Source organism: Onychomys torridus, chromosome 4 (genome assembly GCF_903995425.1).
Source record: "Onychomys torridus chromosome 4, mOncTor1.1, whole genome shotgun sequence".
Classification (NCBI taxonomy): Eukaryota; Metazoa; Chordata; class Mammalia; order Rodentia; family Cricetidae; genus Onychomys; species Onychomys torridus.
Window position 1 is genome coordinate 6034248 of NC_050446.1, and position 23606 is coordinate 6057853.

The 23606-nt window shown below is 52.3% G+C and overlaps 1 protein-coding gene across 1 annotated transcript in view; it reads right to left on the bottom strand.

Moving 5' to 3' along the window:
* The window catches only part of Niban2 (niban apoptosis regulator 2), a 53356-nt gene that overhangs the window by 16368 nt on the left and 13382 nt on the right, over positions 1–23606 (bottom strand). Inside the window, exon 4 of the mRNA XM_036183377.1 lies at positions 2937–3095. Within this exon, the coding sequence (XP_036039270.1) occupies positions 2937–3095 (159 nt within the window). The remainder of the gene's footprint in view (positions 1–2936; positions 3096–23606) is intronic.

The following is a 23606-nucleotide window of genomic DNA, read 5'->3' on the forward strand; positions in this document are numbered from 1 at the left end:
ACCGGCAGTGGCGGCGGCAGCTCAGCTAGGCATCTACAACCTGAGATTAGGAACAGTCCCAGAGAGTTGACTCTGCCGAAGTGCCTGAGCATGAAGTCAGGCTCTACACCCCATCACTGAGCCATCCCCGGATCCTGTGCCATCTCACTGAGACTGCCTGGCTGCTGGGTTGATTTTATTTTTAAGATTTTTTTTTCAAAGGTAAACTGAGGTGTTGCAAGCAAGCCTCTAATCCCAGATTCAAGAGGGAGATAGAAGGAAGGGGGACCAGAAACCCAAGGTAATCCTCAGTTACAGGTGGAGTTTGAGGCTAGCCTGGGCTACATGAGACCTTACTCAATAGGAAAAATTAGGTTTTCTCAAATGGCAGAGTCCTGTTTTGAGTGGAAGGTCTGTGGGAGGTACACAATATTCCAGACCCTGCAAATCAAGGGTACCCTTGCCACCCATCACAGGAACCAGAGAAGTGACTCCCCAGCGACCCTCAGAGCAGGTGTGAGTTCTCCACCACAAAACAACTACTGATCACTTTGTTTGCTGGGGTGGAAGGTGAGACACCTCTTTCTATGTGTACATACCCCAGATGGCCTTAACTCCGGCTGTTCCTGCCTCAGCTCCTGAGTGCTGGGGTCACAGGCCCGTCACCTCACTCTGACACATTTGTTCTTTTACTGCACTGATTGTTTCTGTAGAAAATTCCGTGACCACTCTGGTGACTAATGCTATTTCCCCTCTGTCACTGTAGAGACTTCACGTGGCAGTCAGTCTCATGAACCATCAAAGAAAGCCCCTGGCTATCAGGAACCATCAACAAATTTCAGGCCACTCTTCTGGCTCCACCAGCTGTTTGCCTGCAGTGAGATGCAGTCCTGTGAGTGTGAAGACACACAGAGAGATTGCTTACCACAGCCTCGGCCTCACTCACCCTGGGCTCTTGGGAGCCACGCTGCCTGAAGCTTCATCTGAATCTGCTTTTGCTCTTGTACTGAGACAGGGTCCCAGGATATGGCCCTCATGGGCCTGGTGCTTACCACGTAGTAGCCTAGACTGGATCCTACCTCAGCTTCACAAATACTGGGATTAGAGGTTTGGGTCCCCACACTGGATGTGCCTCTGACCTTGCCTTCTAGATAGGAAAAGCAGTTTAGGCCCTCTCATCCAGGCTGAATTCAGGCCTCCCTTTCCTCACCACACAGGTGCCGGTGCACACCTGCCTGAGCCAAGGCCAGCCCACGTCCAGACATCCCTGCTCTAAGAGTCGTGACACGGAGCAGAGACAATCAGTCCACACTTTCTCTCCTCCCAAGGCAGGCTGCAGGTGGGGAAAGGGTTCTGGGCTAGGAATCTAAGCCGGCTCTGTCTACCTCCTGGGCCCAGACCAGGTCCTCTGGGCTAAGCTTGGGACTTTGTAAATCCAGATTCCCTCTGTCCATCAATCCATCAATCCCTTCTCATGGTCAACCCCTCCCTGGCCCTCAGGGCCTCAGTGGAGCAGCCTTTTCTAGACCAGCCAAGACTCGGGTGTCTATAGCCACCCAGTCGTATTCCCAGGTCCCACTGTACTGTGTAAACAGCTTTTCACACTGCCACCTTGAGCACTGCTTGGAGCCTTAGCACCTGACCCTGTAGCCACAGAGTCATCTGTCTAGTCTTGAACGCTGTGAAGATGTGTCTTTGCCAAGGTACCTTCTGGTTGGTTTAATAAAGAGCTAAATGGCCAATAGCTAGGCAGGAGAGGATAGGGAGGATTTCTGGGCAGAGAGAGGAACCCGAGATGAATCTAGGTGTGCCAGAGATGCCTGCAAGACATTGCAGAAATTGGACATACAGAGAGGTAACCAAGCCACATGGCTGAATGTAGATTAATAGAAACAGATTAATTAAGTTATAGGAGCTAGTCAGGAAAAAGCCTAAGCTAAGGCCCAAGTTTTCATAATTAATAATAAGTCTCTGTGTCATGATTTGGGGCTGGCGGGCCAAGAAAGTCCGAATACAGTCATCAGCAAAGATTTCCCTTCAGAGAGCCCTGGAGTAGCATTCCAGGCACATAGCTAGCCTCTGCCTCAAGTTGGGTAATTCAGCAGCCAAATCAACTGTTTCCTTCCTGATTTCACCCCAGCCCTATTACCTCCAGGCCTATTGCAGCCCCACTCCAGGCCACAGTCTCCCCAGGAAGCTTCCTCAGCAAACCTAATTCTAACGCTAGCAATGGATAATGAATGACAAGGTCCTAAGGGGAACCTAGAGCATGTGGCCTGGGACAGTGTTAAACGGATCTGTGAAGCAGAGACCATGCCACTTCCACGCTGGAGGGGAAGACAGGACCAGAGAGGTTTGCCACACCTCGCTTGACAGGTGAGTAACCTGAGCTGTCAAGACTGCAAAATGCAGCTGTGACAATGAAGAGGCTGCACTGGCAGTGGGGGGTTGCATTGACAGTGGGGGGTTGCACTGGCAGTGGGAGGGGCAGTTTGCACTGGCAGTGGGAGTTACACTGGCAGTGGAGGGTTGCATTGACAGTGGGAGGGCGGGTTGCACTGGCAGTGAGATGGGCAGGTTGCATTGACAGTGGGAGGGTTGCACTGGCAGTGGGGGTTGCACTGGCAGTGGGGGTTGCACTGACAGTGGGAAGGGCGGGTTGCACTGGCAGTGGGGAGTTACACTGGCAGTGGAGGGTTGCATTGACAGTGGGAGGGTTGCACTGGCAGTGGGAGGGGTGGGTTGCACTGGCAGTGGGCAGGTTGCACTGGCAGTGGGCAGGTTGCACTGGCAGTGAGGGGCAGGGATCAAGTGAGGGAAGGTTACCTCAGCCAATGAAGGGCCCTTAGAGACCAGCCCACCAATACAGGGGAACAAAGGCCCAGAGAAGCCACATCAAAGGCCTCATGGGAGAAGGGGTGGCAGAGCCCAGGCTGGACCCTCCCTGTGCCTCTCACCTTGCGCCAGAGCAGTTGTGCCTGCGGTGGACCAGTGCCCTCGATCTCATGGCGCATACTGTTGAAGAGGGAAACACCATATTGGTCCTCGTAGAAACGGAGGAACTCTCTCAGGATCTTCTCAGTTTTCTCTGAAAGGGAAGCATGAGAGTGTGAGGCCTAGGGAAGGTGTGTGGACACCTAGGGAATCAAGTCTGCAAAGTCCCGTGTGAAGAACTGTTCACGCAGTGCACAAATGCCCTTCCACCCAAACTGGGACTGGTCACCTTAGTCTCTCACACCAGGCAAGGGCTTTGGTTGTGAGCTATCTGCACAGGTGGCTACCCACTCCTGACAGGAAGCTGGTCAGTGGCCATACAGAGAGAAAGTAAAACCACATCCAACAGGCGACCAGAGAGCTTTTTCCCCTGGGTGGACAGGGTGTGGTAAGTGGGGACAGGTTCTCTACAGGGCTGCATGCTGCTTTTCGATGCCTTACTCATCCTGGGACACCATGTAAGTGAGCATGGACCAGCTAATTGCGCAGTGGTGGGACTGACCAACATAAACCAGTCCACCCAAGACAGAACAAAGCCAGGCTATGGTGGACGTGACTGGTAGACCCTGTGAAGACAGTTGGAAAGTAATGGTCTCATATGCTGCACACAGTCTCTGAGCAAGAATGATTCCTATTGGCGAAAAGGAACTGGTGACGGAAAGGTGTGGCAGCCATAGGCTCGGGCCTTCCTGTGCAGGGACTGGGGTTGCAGAAAGCCTCCTCACTTTTATACATTTGAGTCATTTGCTCATAATTCAAATTCAGCTACCAAGTAAACATTTTTTTCTTCTTTTGAGACAACAGCGCATGTAGCCCAGGTTGGCCTCTAACTCTCTACATGGCCAAAGTTGACTTTGAACTCCTGATCCTCCAGGCATGTGCCACCAAGCCCTGTTTAAAGGTCAGGGGTCAAACCCTGAGATTCATGCAGGTTAGGTACACACTCCACCAACTGAGCTATTGTGTAATATTAATGTAAGATGTGTTACATTTGTTTCTGCTGTGAAAACTTTGTTTAATGATGCAAAGATGTGCTGCATTCTTTTATGTTGTATTTGTTTAACTCTGTGAAGCTGTGTTACTGTGCCTGTCTAAAACACCTGATAGTCTAATAAAGAGCTGAATGGCCAATATCTAGGCAGGAAAAAGGGTAGGCAGGGCTGGTGGGCAGAGAGGATAAATAGAAGGAGAAATCTGGGAAGAGAAGATCAAGGAATGAGAAAAGGAGAAGGGAAGGAGGACATCAGGGGCCAGTCACCCAGCCACCCAGCCACCCAGCCACCCAGCCACACAGCCACACAGCCACACAGCCACACAGCCACCCACAGAGTAAGAAGTAAAGATAGGTATACGGAAAGGTGAAAGACCAGAGAGAGGAGAAAGGTAGATGGGATAAGTTAAGAAAAGCCGGCTAGAAACAAGCCAAGCCAAGGCTGCGCATTCATAAAAAAGAACAAGCCTCGGTGTGCTTATTTGGGAGCTGGGCAGCGGCCCCAAAGAGCAAAGAGTAACAACAAACAACTACAGCTCCAACCCTGTGAGCCAGCAACTGGCTTCTCCTAGCTGTTCGCTTCTCTCTGGTGCTGAAGCGGTTTCAGAACAGAAAGGGTGAGTCCATGGTCTCCAGAGCAGGCCCAGCAGGCAGCAGGTTCAGTACTGATCCTGCCTGGGTGCCCCTATTTATAGATGAGGAAACTGAGGCACCGAGAGGGCTCAGAAGAGCCTCCTAGTCCTAAAAAGCTGCAACTAGAATCTCAACCTGAGGTTTATGAAGCTCCCCTCCCTGGGCCTCAGTTTCCCCTGCACACTGAGAGGGCTAGAAGCAAGGACAGACCACCCTGCCTCTGCTGACAATCTTGGATTATAGTTCCAAAGATGTAGTCCTTCACCTGGGGACCCACTGCCCATCTCCAGATCCCTAGAGTCAGTGACCTAGGACAATGTTCACCTTCTCAGTGGCTCTGTGAGGCAGGGTCCATGTCATGGCCACTTTATAGAGGAGGAAACTGAGACCCAGAGAGGTTCTGTCATTGGCATAAAGTTACACAGATAGTGACTGATGGAACTGGGCTGGAACCCCAGGACCCAGCCAGGAGCTGGTAGCCAGGGAGAACCCAGGGCTCATCCCACATTACCACACTCAGCCTCAGGTCTGCACCCCTATCCCTGCCTCCCAGCACCCCACAAAGCCAGCCTTCCATGCAGCCCTTTCCTGGACTGAGGTCATGTCCGTCTAGATTCTGACTGGGGGAAGGAGGAAGACTGAATGAGGAGTGTGTTTGGCATGCCTGCTTTAGGAAAACCCTCAGAACAGCAGTCCTCAGAGACTGCGGGAAATTTCCTGGAGATAATAAGGCCGGGGAAGGGTGGAGCTGGGGGATGACCATGGGCCTGTCACCCCCACAGCTAATGCTGATAGAGTGCTATCCCCAGGGTGGGACACAGCTTCACGAGCTCGGCGCCACCACTGGTTCGGGTGAGGGAAGTGGCAGCTCAGGGGTCCCCTGTCCTTGGACCAGGTTCTGCTTTAACTCCCTGCAGCCAATGAGTGTCCTGCCCAATATGGCCGCTTAAAACTTCAGCCACAACTCTGAGGTCCAGCCCAGGCCAGGGACACCCACCCTCAAACAGAGTTTTATCCCAACAGCAAATGTGGATCTGATGCCTGGTCAGGCTCAAGAGGAAGCTGCCGTATTTAAAGAAAGAAAGGAAGGAAGGAAGGAAGGAAGGAAGGAAGGAAGGAAGGAAGGAAGGAAGGAAGGAAGGAAGAAAGGAAGAAAGAAAGAAAGAAATACTTGAATCCGGGCCTGCCCAGCCCACGGCAACTCTCGGCTACCAGGCTGGTGCCCCATCTGGGAAGAACCGTGCTCCTAAGGGTACAGCTGGCCTGTGAAGGAAGCAGGAGAGCAAAGTGAACCAGGCAGAGGCCCAGTCATGTCCCATCACCCCATGGAGGGTGTCTGAGCCCAGGCCAGACAGGTTGTGTAGTGAAAGAAGCTTCTGGAGGCCCTGAAAGCAGACACCAGAAAGGCCTGTGGCCAGTGACACTGGTGTAAGCTGGGTCAGCAGGGGCTGCAGCACAGCTCCCCAGGCCAAGGCACTGACAACTCGTGGGCCTAACCATGCTGGGCTAGGAGCAGCCAGGACAGCCCCAGGGCCTGGGGTGAAACTCACTCAGTATTTCTTCACACAAAGTGAATGAACATAAGTCACCCAAGGGAGATGGGACCACAGCTCAGGAAAGGAAGCAGGAAGCCTAGGGAAGGAAAAGCCGTGGGGCCCAAGGAAAAGGTGGAGAGAAGGGCAGAAATGGTGTGGGGTGGGAGCATGGCTCCACTAAATGATGTGAAAAAGAGGGCACACTCATGTATCCAAGAACAGAGTGCCAGGCAAGACCCCTGCTGCACCTGACAGTGGTCCCAGGCACTCTCCACTACTTGACCTCAGGAACCATAGCAAACTTGACCCAAATTTGGCAAACCTTTTGCAAGCTGATCTTCCAGAATCAACCAACACATGAGAAGGCAGGACCCTCTTGCTCCCAATTCTGGAGTGATGGGATGGGACGGGATAGGACGGCAGCTGGTGAGGTTACAGACCTCACACAGGGGTTGGGGGGTGAGGGTGGGAAGCTGGCTGTCCTTTACTGGGCCACACACAGTGGGGGCTTGACTAAGGGAAGGGGCCTAGGAATGAACCAATGACCAAATGGTTATTGAGCAAGGACAAGAATGGCTGAGGTCTGAGCATCAGGACCCGAGAGCAGTGCTGGGCAAGTGGCAGGAAGAGTGGTCTGTGAGTTGGCACCCCGGGAAGAGCTGGGAGAGGCCGACAGTAGTGGGCAGAGCCCAGTCAGCCTGAGAAGAACCACTTCTTCTTCTAGTGCTTGGTACTAAGGAAGTGCCCCCAAACACCAGCAGCACTCCATTGTTCTAACCTGGACTTTAGGCTCTCACAGCTTCATAGGAGAAGACATGAGTAGGCACTATGGGCCTGGCTCAGGCCTTACCTCCCTGCCAGTGGGCTCTGCAACCCCAGCCCAGGCAGTCCCCTTTCCTTGGGGGCCCTTTACAGTGTCCACCCTGTAAATGCTACTTAGCACCCCTTTAAAGATAGTGTCTAACTGTATACCCCAGGCTGGCCTGGAACTCACTCTGTAGCCCAGGCTGGTCTGCAATTCACAGCAGTTCTGCTTTTACCCTCCTGAGTGTTGGAATTACAAGGGGGGCCACCAAGGCCGCTGCTTCTGTCAACTGTTGCCGGAGGCTAGCTCCAGAGAGTAGCAGAGGATTCCATGACTCAGCATCTAGCCTAGGATCTGGGGGAGGTACCTAGAGCTGGGGGATGGGGTAGACCTCTCTCTGCACCTGCCCACATCAGCTCTTCCGATCTCTCCATGGCCTCTGGAGACACTCCAATGCATGGATTTGGGGTTTCCGAGGCCAAGGCTCACCACCCTGAGGGCTGCTCTGAACCAGAAAGGGTGCAGGGCTGGCTAGATCACACAGGAGATGGAGATAGTCAGGATCTGAGTGGGCTCCGACCACTGTCCACAAGACCTCAGAGGGCGCTGGGGAGGTAGCCTGTGGCCCCTCCTGATGAGAGAGGGCCAACCTCAGGGGCCCAGGACCTGGAGGCTAGTACAATAGATGTAGATGCGTGGGTGGGGAAGTCTGTGGGCGCGGGCTGGCCTCACCCACCCAGGTTGCATATTTTCATCCACCCTCACCCTCCTATGTACTGACTCAGCCCAGATGCTGCTGCCTAAGGAACTGTGGGAACCGTGGAAACTGATGGGCCCGCCCTCCAGCTTCTTGGTGAGAGGAGGCATGGGGCTGCCCAGTTCTCTCAGACCCTCACCCTTCATAGAAGCCAGGCATCACAGAGCCTCCTCACAGGGGCAGACAGGATGTGGACAGGGCAGGTTATGGTGTGAACACCACAGGTTATGGACAGTGCCACATACACAGCCCAGGGCACCAAAAACACTAGTCTTAATTATAACAGTGCTCAGCTTGTAACTATGGAAGTGGGCTGAACCACTCATTACCAGGTACAAGGTTTTTTTTTGTTTTGTTTTGTTTTTTTAGTTTTTTGAGACAGGGTTTCTCTGTGTTGTTTTGGTGCCTGTCCTGGATCTTGCTGGGCTGGCCAGGCTGGCCTTGACCTCACACAGATCCACCTGGCTATGCCTTCCGAGTACTGGGATTAAAGGTGTGTGACACCACTGCCTGGCCTCAGGTACAACTTTTATAGCTTGAAAAAAATCCATTAAAGATTTAAAGATTTTTTCCTGAAAGAAAGGAAGGGAGGGAGGGACAGAGATGGGGGGGGGGTGGAAGGAAGGAAGGAAAGAGAGAGAGAGAGGAGAGAGAGAGAGAGAGAAGAAAGGCAGAGCCAGGTAGATCTTTGTGAGTTCAAGGCCAGCCTGGTCTACAGAGCAAGATCCAGGACAGGCTCCAAAACTACACAGAGAAACCCTGTCTCAGAGAGAGAGAGAGAGAGAGAGAGAGAGAGAGAGAGAGAGAGAGAGAGAGAAAGGCAGAAGAGGAGAGGAGAAGAGAGGAGAGGAGAGGAGAGAAGAGAAGAGAAGAGAAGAGGAGAGGAGAGGAGAGGAGAGGAGAGGAGAGAAGAGAAGAGAAGAGAAGAGATCAGACAAAATTGGAGTTAGGGAGCAGGGCTTGTGTGTGTCCTCTGTGTGCACCAGGTTCCCCAACCCGGGTTGCGTGTCCCATCCCTGCTCGTGTGCCAGCGATACCCCTCAGATGTGGGCTCACCTCACACAGAGGCTGGGCTACTCCCTCTGCCCAACACGCAGATTTTTCTGCCGGCCCCAGGGAACAGATTGCATACAAGCTCCCATTTCCCAGGTTGTAACAGGAGGCTCGGGAAGACCATTCCACAGTAAGTCAACAGAAACCAAGCTGGCCCCATGTGGGTCCTCCCAGGAGCCCTGCCTGGTCCCCTGTCACCCTGAGGACAGCTGGGAAATCCAGAGCTGTGTCAGGCAGTCTCGGAGCACCAGTGCCCAGGCCTTGCAAGGTCTCTACGCCATGTCTCAAGAAGGCAGGGTATGCCATGAAGCTGTGAAAAGACCAGTTCCCAGGACATGGGTCCAGAACAAATGTTCTTGTTCTCTCTCTCTCTCTCTCTCTCTCTCTCTCTCTCTCTCTCTCTCTCTCTCTCTGTGTGTGTGTGTGTGTGTGTGTGTGTGTGTGTGTGTGTGCACGCACGCGCGCGTGTGTTGAGGATCCCAGTCTTGAAGCAAGTCAGTTGAGTAAGGGGTGGTGAGTCTTGATGCAGCTGGATACACCCTTTGGAGGAGCTCAAGGGTGACCCAGAGAGGCCCCTCACCAGCCAATCCTCTAATTCTGCCCCCAGAATTCCCAGAGCTCCCTGGGTGTGCCCACTGAGAACTCAGCACAGGCTTCTCAGCCCTTGTGGTCCTGAGGCTCAGAGACACAGCCTGGAAGAAAAGAGAAGAGAAATTTCAGAAGGAGGAATTAGAGTTGTTTATCTGACTAAAGAGGGTTCCACCACGCAGTCCAGGCTGACCTAGAACTTGAGACAATTTTCCTACTGAAGCTTCCCAAGTACTGGCACTACAGGGCTCTGTGACCATACCTAGTTGGAAGTGGGACTTTTGTTGTTTTGTTTTTGTGATGCTGAGGACCAGACCTAGCTAGGGCTTCATGCATGACAGGTGAGCAGTCTACCAGGGAGCTACATCCCAGGCCAATGGGAGTCGGCTTTGACTCTTACTTCCCCCAGAGGGTCCAGAGTTCCCCATCCCCAGTGGCCTTTCACACTGCCATACAGTGCTTTTATGAGGCCCTAGCTTTTCTATGTCCTTACCCAGGCCCAGGCAGATGCAAAGCAAGCTTAACTGTCCCCATTTGACAGATGAGGACATTCAGGCTCAGAAAGGCAAAGTGACTTTCCCAGGTCATAATCTGTGGGTATCAGATCAAAGAGACTAGTCTGGCTCTCCACCTCCCTACCTGCTCCCAGGTAGTCAAGGCTGGCACAGCACCCTCCCACGTACTGAACACCCCTTCCCTGGCTGACCCTCCCTGGGCTAAAATGGGCAGGTAGGTCTCAGGTGACCTGAGGTCTTAATGAAAATCTCAGCAGTGCTGTCCTGGCCTTGGGAGCCGACCAAGACAATACCCTCAGCACTTCACTGAGCTGTGGCGAGTGAGTCAAGCAGGTTAGGGGCTGATGACCACAGTCACCTGGGGCTGACAAGTGGCCAGGACACAACCCATCACAAAGGCTCTGGGTTCAAGTCCCAGTTCTACCCCCTAGCTGATGGTCTTGGCCAAGGCACTTTCTCTCTGTGAGCCTGTCTCCCTCTCTTCAAGATGGCACATCAGTACACGCCCAACTAGGTGATGAGGAAATCTGAACCAATGAGCGTAAGACACTTCACCCTGACAAGGACGGTGCACATGACCAACACCAACAGCAGCTCAGTGGCCGGAAGAATGCTGATCTCTGATTTTCCAAAGTGACAATTTTAGGGATCATGTTACTTCCTGTGTAGATAGCAGAAGCCACCAAGAACAAGGGCCCCAGGGTGCCCTAAAGTCCCTGAAGCCTTGGGAGAGAGGTGCTGTGCCCATCCTGCAGATTAAGCTGAGTATGGGGAACGCAAAGAGGGATCCCTGGGGACATGCTGCATGAAGAGTCTGTGAGTCCACTGCTGCTGTACCCCTGTGGAAACCCTACATAATCTCTATCCACAGGAGCACAAGAAACTGTGATCCCCTCCCACACTGTTCATGAAAGAGTAGACCAAGCAAGATCTGAGCCCAAGTCCAAGACCCAGGGACCTGAGCCTGAATCCCCTTCCACAATGATGGCATGAGGACAAAGAAGACAATCTCCAACCAGGACAGCAGTAGACCTCGTGTGGACACAGGGACTTCACACAGGTCCTGCCCTGATTTGGACTCAGATGTGGGCACTGAGCCAGGTTCATCCTGGTCTGGCTGGTCCCTCCGGCAGGCTCGCGGAACAAGCCTCACCACCATGCCCGGCCCAGTTTCAGGGTTTCATGGGGACTGAAACCTAGCAGGTGGCAGCACCTGCAAGGTGGGGCAGACTCAGAACTGGCCTGCCTGGTTCTTGGAGCACTGGGGAGCGCTCCAGATAGGGAGGTGGGGCAAGTGGCGAGGGTGATGACCCACCCACCCCAGAAACTAAGGAGGCAGGGACTCAGGTTCCCCATGTCACAAAGTCAAATACCAGAAACTACATCACCTGAGTGGTACAGTCAGAACTGAGGCCCAGAGAGCTAGTCACACACTTCCTGAGTCACACAGCACAGCTTGACAAAAGGACTAGAGTACCAGGTCTCAGTGCGTCACCTAAAGGCTTTCTCCTGACACCAAATTCTCACTACTGACCCTTCTTCCACTTAGGTCACCTCAGCACGTGGGATAAGGCTCGTGTAGCCCAGGCTGGTCACAAACTTGTTATGTAGCCAAGAGTAACTCTGAATCCTGAGCCCTCTGCCTCCACCTCCCAAGTTCACAATTAAAAGCATGAGTTGCCACACCCATCTAAAAGTATGAGGTTTTTTGTTTTTCTTCTTGCAGCATTTGAGGATCAAACTCGGGACCTCCCACATGCAAGGAAAAATCTGCCAGCTGAGCTGTGTCCCCGGCCCTGCGTCACAGCTGCTTGCATTGACCTTCCTCCACCAATGCTCTGAGAGGTTAAGTGATGTCTGAGAACACACAGCATATAACAATACGGGGGACAAGTGGTGTCAGGGCCACACTGGAGAGAGAGATTGGCTCAGCTAGTAAAATGTCTGCCATGCAACCACAGAGAACTGAGTTTGGAGACCCAGCACCGACATAAAAATCCAGGCATAGCACCCCAGGTCTTTAACCCCAGTGCTGGGGGAGGAGACAAGCAGGTCCCTGGGGCTTATTGGCTGGCCGGCCTAACTGAACTAAAGAGTCCAGGTTACGGGAGAGACCTGTCCCAAAAGTAAGGCCCAAAGCAAATGTGGAAGATACCCATGTCAACTTCCGGCCTCCACAAGCACTTACAAATACCTATATAGGTATCCAAACAGACACATGCAGACACACACTCCACACATGTATACATATGTGTGTACATACATAAATGACACAGACTCAGAACCAAAGTTTGGGAAAATACATTTCACATCCACCATGGAGACTGGCAGCCTCTGGGATGGATCCGGCAGCCAGTGGGTGGCCCCATCAGGAGGACTGATGCAGGTGCCCTGCTGGGAGTTGGGAAGAAGGATAATGATGGGCTCCACCATCCAGCAGGAGGGAGGGAGTAATCAGCCCGTGAGAAGAGCTGGGGCCAGCAGGCCAGGATCCTGCAGAGCCAGAGTAGGGAGAGACAGTGTGACAGTACACCAATGAGGTTATCCAGAGAGCAGGGGCTGACACAGGCCCCTTGACAAGAACTCTCAAAAGGAAAGGTGTCCTCAGCAATGGCAGGTGCCTGGGGCTCTGCTTCTGGGCCTCAGAGGGTAGCTGTGAGGTGACTCCAGTCAGCCAGCCGGCCAGCTCAGCTCAGCCTGTACCACCTGCCACTGCCCAGCCCGGTCACTGCCCTCTTACACCTGCCTCAGCCTCAACTTTTCCTGACTCCTCTGACCGTGCCATCCCAGGAGCTGCCTGGCCCTCCATGTTCACAGACCGTCTAAGGCTCCCTCTGCCTGGCCCTCCATGTTCACAGGCCTTCTAAGACTCCCTCTGCCTGGCCCTCCATGTTCACAGACCTTCTAAGGCTCCCTCTGCCCTTGGGATAAAGGCATGGCGGGATAAGAACCCGGAGTACTCTAATATCTGAACATCCCCCTCCTCTGCTGAGCTGATACTTCAGCTCCCTTCTCCCTGAACCATCTCTTCCTTTGGGAATCCCCAGGATGGGTGGGTGCTCCCTGCTTATCCACGCTCAACTTCTCATAAGCTCCATCGACCCTAGACTATGTCCACCTAGACATGTAAGAGAGGTTTGTGTAGAAGCTGGAGCCTCGGAGGTGCCTGAGGATGAAGGAACACAGTCCTTCTTTGTTGGGAAAGTGTGTGTCACATGAGCCTTCCCTCCTTTCTCACTGCATGTGTCCTGAAGGGACCTTCTGCTGAGTTCGTCTCTGAGACCAGGGCTAACATGGGAAGCCCTTCCCACGGACACAGCTCCACATGTGCCTGTGTATGTATTCGCTGTGGGCTGGAGACACTGAGTGTCCAGGGACCATGCCTCACTGGACTCTGCCATCCTGCTGAGGATAGACTGAGGACCTATAGAGCTGATTGTTAGTCACAGCCAGATGGCTAAGGATACACAGTGCAGTGGTAGAGCACTTGCCTATCATGCACAAGGCCCTGAGTTCAATCCCCAGGGCTACCAAAAAAAAAGTTCTTATTTAGACACAGGTGGAGAGGCACCAGGCTGGCAGGGGACCTATCATTTCTCATGTAGGTCACAGAGTATGACACCAAATCATGACCTGCCACAGCCCAGAAGCATCTAGGAGCATCAGTACCACTGGAGAAACATAGACTTGTCCACCAGACCAACGACACCTGGACTCTGAGGACTGTGGCAATGTCCAGAGGATCAGGTGACTTGCTTTGTTAGGGATGAGCCTTCAACAGCCCCAGGAGACCTCAGGTTCCCTATCAGTGCTGACACAACACCTACCCATGTCCTGACATGCTGCAGCCCATCAGCAGGTAGCAATGAATGGAATCCAAGATAGAGGTTCTCAGCCACACTTCGCTTCCCACTGATACCAAGTGCATCCCTCTCTGCACTCTCTCCTACAACATGCCCTTTAGCAGAACATCCTTTCTTGATTTCCAGCTCAAAAATCTCAGTCAGACTCCCTTGCCCCGCTCCTACCACTAAGGCTCTTTGGTTCTCCATTTGCATGTAATTATAACCAACACAGCATGAGGTAATGCGTGCCACAGTTGCTCAGAGCCAGCACTGAAGCGCTTCTGAAACACGTTAGCAATAATTGTCACATGACTTCATTTAACCCCACCAGGACAAACGGTTAATCCCATTCTCTGGATGAGGGATCCGAGGCTCAGAATTCAGTGACTTGCCTGCCCAGCATTACACAAGAGAGCAGAACCAGGCATGATGTCACAGACCCCCTGCTATGCCGAATGGTAATGGACAACTCTGAGATACAATGGACCCTATGGTTAATAGTCAAGGCTTCGAACCGTTTGCACTGACTGAATCCTGCCTTGCCACATTCCCTCGTTAACAGGCCATTGGAACTTTGGGAAGGCTGACCCTTGGACAGGCGGGGAACAGAGGTCAGGAAATTAGGGAGCAGAGCTCCAGGCTCTTTCTACCCTGGCTCCCTAGGACTCAGCCTGGCTTCTGCCCTCTCTACCTGATCCATGGAACACCAGAGTGAAAGGTTATCTAGTTCCAGATGCCAAGAAGGCCACCTGCAAAGGCTCTGAAGGCCCAGGAGGGCTGGGTCTCCTTATCCACAGATAGAGTTGGGAGTAGTCAGCTGGGATTTTTACAGAAAGCAGCCTTGCAAACTTCTCAGTTAGCAAATATTTAACCAGAACTCAGCCACAACAGGTCTGGTGAAGAGTAAATGCTGAAATAGGAGAGCCTAAGGGTGTAGAGGGCAACCAGGGCGGAGGCCTGGGGAAATGTCTGGAGGTGGGGGAGCACCCGAAACTGCCCTTCACATCCTCCACTTCAGTCGAGAAAATCAGTTCCCATCTGGACACAAACAGGAGAAACAAAGGCCTTCTCATCCCTTCCCAGCTCCACCCACCTGCCTGGCATCAGCTCTCTGCTCACAGGCTCCAGCTGGTAGCCTGTTCTAGGAGGCCAGGACACTTGGGGAGCAGACAGAGAAAGGGGCCCAGGCCTCCAGCAACATCCCCAACCCAGAGCAAGACAAGCCTGTCTACACCTACCGCAGGCCTGCCACAGGACTGGCATCATGCCCACCCTCCAAGAACCTCTATATGTCTCCAGGGATAGGCTTTAGGGATCTGATGAAGGAGATGGACTGTCAATAAAAAACCACAATGGGACTAGAGAGATGGCTCAATGGTTAAGAGCACTTGATGGTTTTGCAGGGGACCCGGGTTCTGTTCCCAGCAACTGCATGGTGGCTCACAACTAGTTCCAGGAGATTGACTACCCTTTTCTGGCCTCCACAGGCATCAGGCATGCAAACATTCGTGCACATAAAAAAATATAAATAAATTTTAACCAAAAAAAAAAAACCCTACACTGATGGCTGGCTCAGCAGATAAAGGCATCTACAGCCAAGTCTCATGACCTCAGTTCAATCCTGGGACCCCCCAGGGTAAAGGGGAGAATTAACCCCAACAAGTTAGCTTCTAACACATTTTTTTTTTTCTTCTGAGACAGGGTGTCTCTGTAGCTTTGGAGACTGTTCTGGAGCTCACTTTGTAGACCAGGCTGGCCTCGAACTCACAGAGATCCACCTGGCTCTGCCTCCCGAGTGCTGGGATTACAGGCGTGCGCCACCACCACCCGGCACACACACAATTTTTAAGCGACCCAACAATGGGTAACTAGGAATCCAAAGGAGGGCAAGTGATACAGTCTGAGGAGTCAGGGGATCTAGCGCCTAGCTAGGTGACGCAGAGAGCTGAGTGTGCCCAGCAGACGATACAGGAAAAGCAAGCTGATCTGCAGACACACAGGAAGCAGGAATCTGTTTGCTCCTCCCCTGTAGGCCAAGGGCTCCCCGAGCAACAGCAAGGTGCCAATGCCACAGGCTTAGACGATGTTTTCAAACAAGCCCACCCGTCACTGGCTCGGGGGAATGAGCACATGTTTCATTCTCTCTGAACTCCACAGAGCCTTTCAAGCAGGAGTTGACATTACCCACAGCAGCCACTGAAGGTTGGAAGAAATTTGTTTCATCTGCTCCAGCTCTAATGGCCACATGATGAGCAGCTAGGGAATGGAGGCTGCCAGTTCGCAGCAGCTACCCAGTTCTCATGCAGAGCAACCAAGAAATGGGAAACATGCTGGGCACAAGTGATTGTCCTTAGTCCCAGCACTCGGTAGGGGGAGGCAGGTGGATCTCTGTGAGTTCAAGGCCAGCCTGGTCTACATTGTAAGGTCCAAGACAGCCAGGACTACAGAAAGACCTTGTCAAAAGAAAGAAAGAAAGGAGGGAGGGAGGGAGGGAGGGAGAAAGGGAGAAAGGGAAGGAAATGTGACACATTTGGGATCTACTTTTTCTAGGCCCTTGATATTCAAAGGTTAATTAATCAGAAAGGGGAAGTGGATCCAACAAGGACAGCCAGTAGACCACACCAGCCGCAGCCCTGCTCCCACAGCACTGTGGATGGGGGTGCTACCCCACACTCCCCAACACAGCATCAATCACCAGAGATGCTGGGTCATCATCCCCAGAGACAGCACCAGCTGGGAATCCAAGATCCTCAAGAGTTTGATCACCAGTAACCAGTTCGCACGCGTGCCCCAGGCTGGCTTCTTGTCGGTTTTCTTTGTGTCTCTCCAAGCTCCTTCCCAGAGAGGGCTGACAGAAAAGAGTAAGGCTCAGGCACAGGCACAGGGAAGTATTGAGTGGCACCATGCCATGAGCAATCACAGAGCTGGAAAAGTCCCTGGGAACCAGATTCTGGCTTGCTGCAGCCACGGCTTGGCCACACTGAAGCTGGTTTGCAGATGACCCACAGACGGCACACACTGAAGCTGGTTTGCAGATGACCCACAGACGGCACACACTGAAGCTGGTTTGCAGATGACCCACAGACGGTGCACAGGACCTCAGCAAGGGCTCTGACTGCATCTGATGCCCAGAACAGGGCAGGTGACCTGCAGGGAGGGAGCTCCCAACTACCAGAGATTGCAAATAGAGGCTAACAACTATGCCCCAGAGGGGTAACCAGGAATAATGTGAACACTGGGACCACACAGACCCAGCTCTGCCAATGACTGAATCTTTCTAAGCCTCAATTTCTTTCCATAAAATGAGCATTGAAAATAGCCCAGCCATGCCAGTGGTGGCACACAGCTTTAATCCCAGCACTCTGGAGACAGAGGCAGGCAGATCTCTGAGTTTGAGGCCAGCCTGGTCTACATAGTGAGTTCTAGGACAGCCGGGGCTACACAGAGACCCTGTCTCAAAAAAGCACCTGCCCCCCACCAAAAAAAAAAAAAAAAAAAAAAAAAAAAAAGCGACTTAGGGACTGGAGAGGGGCTCAGCAGTTCGGAACACTTGTTGCTCTTGCAGAGGACCCAGGTTCAATTCCCAGCACCATGTGGAGGCTCACAATCATCTGTAACTCCAGTTCCAGGGGACCCAATGAATATCCTTCTGACCTTCTCAGACATCAAGCACAGATGTGGTGCACATACATGCATGCAGGCAAAACACTCACACATAAAGTAATAAATAGATCTAGAAGTAAAAGAAGTCTGCCAGGCATGGTGGTGCACACACCTTTGATCCCAGCACTGGGGAGGCAGAGGCAAGCGGATCTCTGTGAGTTTAAAATCAGCCTTGTCGACGGGCAGTAGTGGCGCACGCCTGTAATCCTAGCACTCGGGAGGCAGAGGCAGGTGGATCTCTGTGAGTTCGAGGCCAGCCTGGTCTACCAAGTGAGTTCCAGGAAAGGCACAAAGCTACACAGAGAAACCCTGTCGGGGGAGACCCACCTAAGCTAGATGTAGTGGTGACATGCTTGTAATCCCAGCACTCAGAAGGTTGAGGCAGGAAAATTGTAAATTCAAGGTCAGGCTGGGCCACATAACAAAACCCTGTCTCGACAACAACAGAAGTTATAAGGCCACAGTAAGATGTGCCAGGAGCACCTGACACCCTTTGCCTGACAGGAAGAACCCAATAAGTGTAGTGCCATCCTAGCAGGAACTAGCAGACAGAAGGCACCAGTCCCTTCAGCCCAACCCGGCAGGAAAGGCAGAGCAGGACACGAGCCCCACCACGTATCTGCTGGGTGCCTACAGTGCCACTGTCCTTACTAAATCCAGGTCCAGCTCCTTCCCAAGCTGCCCAGAAATGCCAGACCCCTCCCTGCCCACCACACAAGCCTGCACTCTGTTATCTGCAGCTTCCAGATCCCAAGGTCCTGACAGCAGACAGTGTGAGGACAACAGGGGAATGGTGCTTTCTTCAAGTCAGGGAGGAAGACGGGAACAGGGACATAGAAAGATAAGCCAGTCAGTGCAAAGACACTCATGTGCTTGCAGCCTGCTGACAGAAACTCAATCCCAGGCTGCAATGTCAGGTGCAAAGGCATCCATATAGATGGAAGGCTGTGTCTGGTAGCTCACAGTTATAGTACCAGCTACTCAGGAGGCTGAGGCAGGAGGATCACAAGTTCAAGGCGAGCTTGAGCAGCACAAGAAGACCCTGTCTTAAAACAAAATGAATAAATAAAATAAGTCAAGTTGCATTCACAATTGGCCAGGCTTCTGTCCTGAGTGGGGGCTGGTAACAGTTAAGGACAAGGTGCCCCCTAGGTGGATGGATGGAACTCGGGATAAGTGTGATTAAGGCTGAGTGGTCCCTTGGGCCTGCCACTGTAGTGGGAAAGGACATTCATTGTCTTCTGTCACAGTTGGGAGGGTCTGGGGCCTGAGAATCTAGCATGGTAGCCAACTCCTTCATGGGACAAAAAAGGGTATCATGTCATCCAGTACAGACAGACAGACTGGGGCCTGGAACTCATAGCCCTGCATCATCTCCCATGCTGCCTGGTGCTGGGGAGATGGTGAACCTGTGCCCATTACTTCCAGAGACGGCTGGCCTCCAGCACACAGCAACCTCCTGCCTCAGCCCCTCAGTGCCAGGATCACAGCAATGCACCAGCAACCCAAGCACAAGCTGGCTGTACTATTATTCGTATTAGTGTTGTGTGTACATGACATATGTATGTGTCCATGATGTGTATGTGGGGAATGCATGTGCCACAGAACAGGTTTGAAGACCAGAGGACAGCTTTGTAGTGTCCTCTTCTTCCAGCTCGTTTGTTTTTGTTTGAGACAGGGTCTCTGAATATAGCTCTAGATGTCCTAGAACTCTCTGTAGCCCAGGCTGGCCTTGAACTCACAGAGATCCGCCTGTCTCTACCTCCTGAGTGCTGGGATTAAAGGTATGCACCACACTTGGCTCTCCTTCCATGTTTGTGAGCTTCAGGGATCGAACTCAGGTCCCCAGGCTCGCAGAGCAAGCACCTGTAACTGCTAACCCATCTTGAAGCACACATTTGTTTGTCTTCTGACTGTGTGAGGTCACACCAGAGCTCCACAGTTCACTCTCCCGGAAACCCTAAGACACAGAAAGACAATTGAGTTTGCCCACAAAGCCTAACTCTGGCTCTTGGACAGCTCCTGCCCAGCCTCTGGGGCTAGATTAACCAAGGGCTTGACAGTCCCAGTACTGCCTAAAAGGTAGGGCCCTGTCTGCACAGGGCCAGGTCTAGAGCTCAACAGGCCAGCCCTAGGTCACACATCAATGGTAGAAAAGGTCACCACCCCAGCATGCCAACTAAAGCTGTCATGTGAGTTTAGACCTTCTGCCTCCTCTTCCTGATCCAACACTGTCCAGGGCTCCTGCACCTGGAGAGACTGGGAAACCGCAGCAGGCCAGGTCTGTAAGCAGTGTCTTCCCAACTCTGTGAAAGGCTGGGGTCCACAGACACTCATCCATGCACCCCCAGAAACACATGATGGCACTTTGCAAAACAACTCTCCAGGGTCCTGTACACAGAGTTGTGCCTATGGCTATGGCCAGCAAGAACACACAATCTCCTTTACCAGACTGGGGACCTCATCTCCTCCTCCATCCCTCCTTCAGGTCCTATCTCAGAGATCCCTCCTCCCAAGAGCCTCAGGGGCTCAGACAGTGGAGACAGGTGCTTATTTTCAGTGTTCACTGTGCACCAAGCAGAGCATCCCTCATGATGGATGGATACCTCACGAGGGGTAGCTAACAACCATGCCCTTCTCAGACAGATGAACAGCCTCTTCCAGAATCTTCCTCCTCACTCCTCTCCAGATCCTGCCCTGTGCTTAGAGCTTCCTTTTGGCTCTTGTCAGATTAGGGTGACTCCAGTTCTGGAATCAGACAGAATTGTCCTTCCAAAATACAACCAACAGGGTCACAGTATTCTTTTTAATTTGATACATTAACTGGCTAAAAAAAAAAATCAGGAAAGGAGATGGGTGTGGTGGTACAGGCCTTTAATCTCATCACGGGAGAGGCAGAGGCAGATGTATCTCAGTGAGGCCAGCCTGGTCTACAGATCGAGTTCCACTCACACAAATACTAAGTAATAAAGAAAAAGTCAGGAATAAAGGAAAAATTTAAATAATATACTATCCTTTTGTCTGTATTTCAGTGCATTTCCTCCCATTTTGTGTGTGTGTGTGTGTCTGTAAACACAGTTTAGTTTAGACAGGGTTTCTCTGTGTAGCCTTGACTACCCTGGACTTGATCTGTGGACCAGGCTGTCCTTGAACTCGCAGAGGCCCTCCTGCCTCTGCCTGCCCAGTGCTGGAATCAAAGGCCTGCGCCACCACCACCCAGCTAATATACACTTTTTTTAGACATACAAAAATTATATTTGAGGCCGGGCGGTGGTGGCGCATGCCTGTAATCCCAGCACTCGGGAGGCAGAGGCAGGTGGATCTCTGTGAGTTCGAGGCCAGCCTGGTCTACAGAGTGAGTTCCAGGACAGGCTCCAAAGCCACAGAGAAACCCTGTCTCAAAAAACAAAACAAAAACAAAAACAAACAACCTATATTTAAGCTGGGTGTGGTGGGTCACGCCTTTACTCTCAGCACTCGGGAGGCCGGATCTCTGAGTTGGAGGCCAGCCTGCTCTAGGAGGGAATTCCAGGACAGCCAGAGCCACACAGAGAAACCCTGAAGGGGGTGGGATTATACTTCCCCTTTTCCTGGCTACATATTATCACATGCATAAGCATTGAATAATACCTATTGATACACTGTTTCACTTTACCTGTTTTAGTAAGTGCTCTGTGGTATCATTTGGTTACAAGCTAACCTAGCACTAACTCTCTCTCTTTTTTTGTTTGTTTGTTTTTGTTTTGTTTTGTTTTTGAGCTGAGAATCGAACCCAGGGCCTTGCTCTTGCTAGGCTCTACCACTGTGCTAAATCCCCAGCCCAACTCTCTCTTAAGGTACCTGTGCAGGGCTCAGTCTCTTTCCCCTAGGCCTGCGGGTGTGTGGACCACTGATTTCTGGTCAGCATTTCCCGCCTGGCCTTTAAGAGTTCCCTTGGTTTCAGCCACAGCAGCTTCAGCACTCCATCTTTCTGCCAGGGAACACAAGCGCCCGCAGCACTGCATGAGGCCAGCAGCAGGACCCTAGCACCCCCTCTCTAAGATAGGAACAAGGACTGAGGTCACCAAGCAAGAAAAAGTGCTTGTCTCAGGCCTAAAACCACTCGGGGGGCCCAGGCCACCAGGAGGTTGTTTCATCTGTGACAGGAGAGCACATGACAATGGGGCAGAAGCAAGCTGTCACAGGGAGGTGGTAACTTCACAGTAGCCAACTGAACACATCTCTGCACAGGCAAGACCTAGGTGTCTGGGCTTGGCAGCCTCCAGCTCAGTGCCAAGCACACATGGGTCTCTCAGTCCACACACACTTCTGAACCTGTTATACACCAAGAATGGGGCTGAGAGTCTGGCCCTGCCTGTCACACTAAGGGTTCAGCCAAGACCAGAGACGGGTCAGGAGCCCAGGAGAGGACCAGCCGTTCAAATCCCCGGCCTCACCCTCCGGAACAAGGACAAAGATCTGAAAGGCTGTGAGTCACACTATGGGGAATACACGCAGAGAGGAAGGAAGCCCTCTGTAGCAGATGCACGCACCTTATGCCTGTGGCCTCAGACAAAGCAGGCCCACACTGCTCCTTCCAAGAGGACAGAAACACTGCCCATACTCTCCTGCATTTGCCCTCAGCACCCAAAATACACACACACACACACACACACACACACACACACACACACACACACACGCCAGTCCCTGATGCAGAGGGTTCCAAGCCCTATGCATCAAGGTTGAAGAGCGGCATATCTCTTTTTGTAAGTTATTTATATGTTTTTATTTTGTCTGCATGAGTTTTGCCAGTGGATATGTGTGCACAACAGGTGCACACCCACAAAAGTCAGAAGAGAGCTTTGGTTCTCCTGGATCTGAATTTAAGGATGGCTGTGAGCCACCACAGGGGTCCTGGGAATTGAAACTGGTCCTTTGCAGAAGCAACAAGTGTGCTTAGCCACTGAATCATCTCTCCAGCCCAAGTGGCATCTTTTCATTCTCGCACATCTAAGTGTCAAGCACCATGGTGTCCATCATCCCAGAACAGTGACGGGCAGCCACACACAAATGCAAAGCCTTTGCAACCATTAAGGACTAGTGACATCCTGCTTTAACAGCAAATGAAACAGTTATCAGCCTAGGGGCACTTGGCCAGTAGATGGAAGAGTAGACTGTCACCACCAAAGCCACTGTCTAGTGGGGGCTCTATTGTGATAAAACACCACGATCAAAAAGCAAGTTGGGGAGGAAAGGGTTTATTTGGCTCACACTTCCATATCACTGTTCATCACCAAAGGAAGTCAGGGCAGGAATTCGAGCAGGCAGGGTCCTGGAGGCAGGCACTGATGCAGACACTATGAAGGGTGCTGCTTACTGGCTTGCTCCTCATGGCTTGCTCAGCCTGCTTTCTTACAGACCAGTAGCCCAGGGATGGCACCACCCACCATGGGCTGGGCCCTCCCCCATTGATCACTAATTGAAAGAATGCCTTCCATTTGGATCTCATGGAGGCATTTCCTCAACTGAGGCTCCTTCCTCTCTGATGATTCTAGCTTGTGTCAAGTTGACAAAACCAGCCAGTGTTGCCACTGTCCACCCAGGGAAGCCCAGGGGCATCAACCCTCAGATGCTACAAATATGTCAGTAAAGATGGCCACCAGGGCAGCCAAACCCCTCCCCCCTGCCCCCCAGCACAGAGGCTACAGAATGAGGCTGAGAGTCCTGTAATGTCTTTCGGTATTTATGACATGACTCGGAGGTAGAGGAGCCTGGAAGGGTCTGCAGGTGTCAGCACATTGCACTGTGGGGGAAATGAAGCAGTGTGGAGGCAGGTGTCTCCCAAGGCTACACACAGTTCTGAGTACATCTAATTGCTGATTGGCCTCTGATATACTAAACGGGCCTCTTAAAAGCTCTCCATGTGACCGGGGGGTGGGGCAGTAGGGGGACATGACACAGCCTCTAACTACACAGAAAGTCTGCTGGGCCCCATGTGGGGGTGGAGGGGCCCAGGCCAGCAGGGCAAGACCCCAAGCAGCTAGTCCTGGATTCCATGACAGTCTCCACAGGAAAATAGGAAAGCTGAGCTGTGCACTCTGTGACAGCCTCACCTAGAAGGACAAGGGGTCCTAGGCCACTAAGAAAATAACCTCTTTGCTCAGTGCAGAAGCCCCAGCCGCAGGCCAAGACTAAAGGACTAACTTCTGAGGCCCCAGCAGGAGCCCGACCAGACAGACAAAGGGCCTGCTATGTTAACCCACGCG